Source organism: Lathyrus oleraceus, chromosome 1 (assembly GCF_024323335.1).
Source record: "Lathyrus oleraceus cultivar Zhongwan6 chromosome 1, CAAS_Psat_ZW6_1.0, whole genome shotgun sequence".
NCBI classification, from domain to species: domain Eukaryota; kingdom Viridiplantae; phylum Streptophyta; class Magnoliopsida; order Fabales; family Fabaceae; genus Lathyrus; species Lathyrus oleraceus.
In genome coordinates, this window is record NC_066579.1 from 129,680,320 (window position 1) to 129,686,853 (window position 6,534).

The following is a 6,534-nucleotide window of genomic DNA, read 5'->3' on the forward strand; positions in this document are numbered from 1 at the left end:
TATGTTGATGACATGCTTATTGTTGGGAAAAATATTTCCATGATTGACAAGTTGAAGAAGCAATTGGGCGAGTCATTTGCCATGAAAGACATGGGAGCTGCTAAGCAGATTCTTGGTATAAGAATCATGCGTGACAGGAACAAGAAGAAACTTTGGCTGTCACAAGAACACTATGTTGAAAGAGTGTTACAGAGGTTCCATATGGGAAATGCTAAGGCTGTAAGTACTCCTCTTGCTACTCATTTTAAATTGAATACTAGTCAGAGTCCTTCCAATGAAGCTGAAAAATCAAATATGCAACGGGTTCCTTATGCATCTGTTGTGGGTAGTTTAATGTATGCAATGGTGTGTACAAGGCCTGATATTGCACGTGTTGTTGGTACAGTTAGTAGATTTCTGTCTAATCCAGGTAGAGAGCATTGGAATGCTGTGAAATGGATTTTGAGGTATCTTCGTGGTACTACCAGTTTGAGGCTTTGTTTTGGAGGTGTTAAGCCTACTTTTGTGGGATATACTGATTATGATATGGCTGGAGACATTGATTACAGAAAGTCTACTTCAGGCTACTTAATTAAGTTTGCAGGGGGAGCTGTGGCATGGCAATCCAGATTGCAGAGGTGTGTTGCATTGTCCACTATTGAGGCAGAGTTCATTGCCATTACAGAAGCATGCAAGGAATTGTTATGGTTGAAGAAATTCTTGCAGGAGCTTGGTTTTGTTCAAGATAAGTACTTGCTATTTTGTGATAGTCAAGGTGCAATTCATCTTGGTAAGAATTCAACTTTTCATTCTAGGTCCAAGCACATTGATGTTAGGTATCATTGGATACATGATGCTTTGGATGCTGGGTTGTTGGAATTGGCCAAGGTTCATACAGATGATAATGGTGTTGATATGATGATCAAGGCATTACCGAGAAACAAGTTTGAAACTTGCTGTGAGATCGCCGGTTTGGCGGTCACCTCCTTATAGTTGTGAGGGGGAGATATGTTGGGTTTTGGGCTCCCTTCCTATGTGGAGAAAGGCCTAATATGTACAAGCCCATGTGTCTCACTTAACCAAGTGGAGAGAGGTCAGATTAGAGAGGGTTAGAGAGTTGAATTCATATAGTGAGGCAAGAGAAAAGTGAGAGAGGAAGAGCAAAACTCATTTTCGCATAAAACAGAGCAGCTGCACTAGATTCGTGATTTCTTCTTCGTTCACCGTCGGATCGGGCTGAAATTTGGACAGCAGGTTCGTGACTCGTGGTACTTCAATCTGACCGGTTGGATCGTCGATCAGAGGTCTGAGGCGGGAGAAATCGAGCTCGGACAGTAGCAGTATTTTTTGGTTTTTCTGCTGAATTTTGTTCTCAATTTCATGCTTGTTTTCTCATTGTTTTGGCTGATTGTTATGCTGGTTACCTTGTTGTTTTTGGCTGGTTACTGAGCACGAATTTGTGCCATATTTAAAACTCTCTTGTACCCATATTTTGATCATAGTGGAGCTCTATTACTGGCTTGGTCCCGTGGTTGTTTACTTCTCACATTGAGAAGGTTTTTCCACGTTAAAAACTATTGTGTCCCTTGTGGTGGTGTTTTTAGTTGTCTTGATTATTTGTTGTTGCTCCTCACAGATTCTTGCAAGTTTGGGAAATTGATTATCCGCTGCATATTGCTCTGTTAGAGTTGTTATTGTTATTTGTTGTTGAATTTTCGATCAAAAATGATTATTAACATCTACTTTTAAAAAAATAAATTTTTTATCACCTTGACATACATATTATACACCCACCTTACATAGAACATTCAATCATGAAAAATCAAATGACTCTAAAACATTAAACCTCAAAAAATTATTAACACCTAAAATGTAACCATATTTATTGATGTCGAATAATATTTAATATTAACACATTGTGATCAGCAATAGACATATCTTTGATTTAGAGTTTCAACATTACATATTATCTTAGTAAACATGTCAAGAAAAAAGACAAAGAAAACATTAAAAAGAAAAGACCATTAAAGTTTTATATGATTTCAAGAGCTTGTAAAATATCATCCTTTAAATCTTCATATGTTTCAACTCCTACGCAGAAACGAACAGTATTATCGTAAATTTTATATTTTTCTCTCTCTAGCCTTTGAAGATCCCTATAGAAAAATACACAAAAAAAAATCAAATATAAATAATTATGTTAACTTAATTAAATCATCAATTTGAAATAAAAATCAAACATATACCAATAAGACATAATTGCAGGCTGATTCACAACACTCTCAACACCACCAAAAGATGGAGCAATGTATGGAATTTTCAATGCATCAACAAATTTTATAGTCCTCATTATATCTCCATCAATCTTCATCATTATAAATATAAAAAAAAAAATTAACCATTATAATGATAAAAAATACTTACTATTAATATCTCAACAAACATTTAAAAAATATATAAATTTTTAAATCATAATTATTTAAAATAAAAGAATAAGTCCTACATCGAAACAAACAACGCCTCCAAAACCAAACATTTGCCTCTTAGCGAGAGCATATTCGGGATGACTTGGCAAACCCGGATAATAAACTCGTTGCACCTGCAAATAAAATCAAAAAATTGAATGTTTCAAACTTGCAATATAATCCAAATTATTAATTAAGTGAACTAAAATTAATTAAAATTGTACAATCTTATTATTAACATACATAAACAAACATTTCATATACCTTAGGATGTGTCTCTAAGAGTTTGGCTAACTTCAATGCTGTTGAATTTTGATGTTGCACACGAAGATGCAAAGTTTTCATACCTCTAATGACTAGGTATGCAGAATTCTGATTAACATAAATATTTATCAATATCAACATAACAACTAATTCTAGTGACTCAAATTCGAACTTAGAGCGCAATCTAGTAAAAATGTATACAGGACTAAGAGTGCCGCCCAAAATGAAATGAAAACTTCGAACTTTTGAAATCAACTTCTCTGAACCACTTATGCAACCAGCCAAAACCTAAAAAATAATAGGAAAAAAAGTTATTTATCATTAATACTATAAATTTTCAAAGATGGATGAGTGAGATAGTTCAAGTTGAAATGACTTACATCATGGTGTCCGGCAATGTATTTTGTTGCAGAATTTACAACAAGATCAGCTCCAAGAGAAAGTGCTTTTTGATTAATAGGTGTAGCAAATGTTCCATCAATGCAAACTAAAGCTCCTTTTCTATGACAAAGCTCTGAAACCAGCTTAATATCAACACATCTTTGGAATGGATTTGTTGGTGTCTCAGTAAAGAAGAGCGAAACCTAAAAATATTTTAACTAATTTATCAGTTATTAATCATCAATTATAAATTGTCGATCATCAACTATAAATTATCATTTATTAACTTTAAATTATCTGTCAATAGCTTACTTTGTTATTTTCCAAGGCAGCTTCTAAAGCGTCAATATCAGCAGGATCAATTATGGTGGCCTGTTCAATCAAGTGAGAATTTATTATAATGTAAGTTTCATTATTAAAATTTCCAAAACCAAAATACATTAAATTAATGAAACTAATATATATATATATATATATATATATATAGTTTATACCGTAATTCCCATTTTTGGAAGCATGTTGGCAATGAATATTCTGGTTCTCCTATAGCAATCGGTTGTGGTAACAATGTGTCCACCAGCTGGAACAAGTGCCAAGAACATGACAGAGCTTGTACACATCCCAGATGCTAGGAACAGAGTCGATTCAGCTCCCTCCAATGCACTGTTTTTTTTATTAAATAAATTTGTAGCATGTTTATGTATATGGACGTATTTAAAATCACCTTGAAAAATACATTTTTTAATTTTTTCAATAAAATAATTCATTTTTAAATAATTTATATTATTTAAAAAATATACAAATTTGTTCACTTTTAAGATTTAATATTTTTTATTAAAAAAATAAGTTAACATGTATTTTAAAATATTAATTTTTTTAAGTAAACCGGACATTAGACAATGCTAAAAAATAAATTAATGTTAAAACTAACCTCATCTTTTCTTCTAAAACGGTTGTTGTTGGATTTCCATATCGTCCATATTCATAACTAAATTGTCTTTTCTCCTAAAATTTCAAAGAACAACAATTATGTATAATTTATTTTCAGACAACAAAAATTATTTAATTTAAATGATATTTTGTATGATATATTAACATAAATAAATAAAAAATAAAATTAAAAAAGATTGCTAACCAAATTCATACTCAACTGTTTATATATATATATATATATATATATATATATATATATATATATATATATATATATATATATATATATATATATATATATATATGACATCAAAAGTTATACAACAAAACAAATATTTAATCAATAAGTAATTAAGTTATCATTTTTTAGACTCTTTGATAAAAATAATTTAAGAAATGATTTAAAGAAGAATACCTTCCAATCAATGAGATCAGCCGTTTTCTTAAAAAAATAGACAGAAGTGTTCACTACAGGAGTAGTGATTGCATCTGTAACGATGCCTCGACCTAATCTCTCAGCTGCATTAATCAGAATTATAAAAAAATCAACACTTCAAAATAATTGGATTATTGTTTTTCATAAATTTGTCTTGTCAAATTAGTATTAAGTGTGGATAGAAGCTATATGGCCATTGTGTTTTCCTTCTACTATAAATATATGAGCCTTCTTGGGCCTTGATCTCTTGTTTTATTTTATATTATAAAAAATTTAAATTATTATTTTAATCACAATTGATATTTCAAATTGTGTTAGTTGCTGTTGACTAAGGAAAGCACGTGATGCTATTGCTACTGCCACCATGTAAGTTTATTCCAATGATAATAAACTATAAATGTCGTTACTATAAAAACAAACGAATGCTTTACTTTATGACGTGTTAAACTTGTTCTTAGTTATTAAAGAATTTTTCTCGTCATTAAAAAGAAGTGTGATAAAGTGAACCGTTAGAATTTAATGCTAACTCGGCTTTTCTTTTCAATTCACTTTAACTTCTATTTATTTAATAAAATAAAAATCTTCGTTTAAATAAGTTATTCAAATTTTGCATATTCAAGATTAGATTTAAATACAAATTTTCAAATTAAACTGGAAGAAACTACTAACATTTCAACCAAATACTTGTGGATATCATAAGATATAATTTAAATAATCTTTAGTTGATCTAATTTATTTTCATTTTATTGGTGATTGTCTATAAATAAATCAAACTTGACTCTAAATATTTATATTTTTTAATTATAATTAATATTTTATATTATAAAACAATTTAAGTTATTATTTTAATCACAATTGATATTTCAGATTGTGTTAGTTGCCATTGACTAAGGAAAGCACATCGTGCTATTGCTACTGCCACCATGTAAGTTTATTCCAATGATAATAAACTATAAATGTCGTTACTATAAAAACAAACGAATGCTTTACTTTATGACGTGTTATACTTGTTCTTAGTTATTAAAGAATTCTTCTAAGTCATTAAAAAGAAGTGTGATAAAGTGAACCGTTGGAATTTGATGCTAAACTTGCCTTTTGTTTTCAACTCACTTTAACTTCTATTTATTTAATAAAATAAAAATCTTCGTTTAAATAAGTTATTTGAAAACCATAAAAATAATGCACTGAAAAGGTTTTTCTTTATTTATTTATTATATTTTAAGACTTCTTTTTATGCTTTATGATGTGGCTCTTCTAATTAAAATGTGGTGAACATTTTGATACTTCTACATTTAATTGGTATTGATTTCTTCTGACAATCAAATAAGAAATATTCAATGTCACATTTTTTCAAAATATTATTTTAATTTTAGAAAATTAAAATTTTAAAGTAATCAGTATCCGACTAAAATAAAAGAATATCCAAAATTTGTCTCAAAATATTTAGGTCGTAAAAGTAAAGTTTGCCAAAAGAGTAAGATAGAAAGGAGTTTTAGTGAATTGCAAATATCACAATAAAAGAATATCCAAAATTTGTCTCAAAATATTTAGGTTGTGAAATTAAAATTTGCCAAAAGAGTAAGATAGAAAGGAGTTTTAGTGAATTGCAAATATGGCATGTTCAAGATTTTTAAATTTTAAATATGAGAAAAAAAATATGCACCGACCGTGTAAAATATTTTTACACTGTCAACCAATGAGACTGGTGTATTCTTTCATATCACACTTTTATTTTTAAATTACTGTTATGATTTGTCAATATAAAATGTTTTGATTGGATGTCAGTGTAATATTTTTTTACATTGACCGTGCACTATCTTTAACAACTTTAAATATTAGCTTGATTTTTGTTAAAAATATCTTATTTGATATATTTTGATAGACTAATGTATATTTCAAGAAAGATAAGTTTGCTAAGTTCTTGATTGAACCATAGGAAGAAATATTCACACTTAAAATAACAAATATTTTAATGTATTAATGGATAAGAGGATAGGAGATTTTATTATAAGACTATCCATCATCAAAGTTACTCAAAGTAAAATGGTCAAACATAAAATAAAAATGAGTTTCAAC

General features: G+C 29.2%; 1 protein-coding gene across 2 annotated transcripts in view; it reads right to left on the bottom strand.

Moving 5' to 3' along the window:
- Positions 1-2,001: 2,001 nt before the first annotated feature.
- LOC127115522 (cystathionine gamma-synthase 1, chloroplastic) overlaps positions 2,002-6,534 on the bottom strand; it is a 6,321-nt gene continuing 1,788 nt past the window's right edge. Inside the window, exons 2-11 of one of the 2 annotated variants that reach the window (XM_051047050.1) lie at positions 4,438-4,541; positions 4,021-4,094; positions 3,584-3,752; positions 3,402-3,461; positions 3,089-3,292; positions 2,910-2,996; positions 2,709-2,816; positions 2,483-2,578; positions 2,226-2,344; positions 2,002-2,135 (exon numbers count right to left, since the gene is read on the bottom strand). In XM_051047050.1, coding sequence (XP_050903007.1) covers positions 2,012-2,135; positions 2,226-2,344; positions 2,483-2,578; positions 2,709-2,816; positions 2,910-2,996; positions 3,089-3,292; positions 3,402-3,461; positions 3,584-3,752; positions 4,021-4,094; positions 4,438-4,541 — 1,145 coding nt within the window. In that variant the 3' untranslated portion in view covers positions 2,002-2,011. Of the gene's footprint in view, positions 2,136-2,225; positions 2,345-2,482; positions 2,579-2,708; positions 2,997-3,088; positions 3,293-3,401; positions 3,462-3,583; positions 3,753-4,020; positions 4,095-4,437; positions 4,542-6,534 lie in introns of both variants that reach the window. The other variant, XM_051047049.1, reaches the window with a different exon arrangement.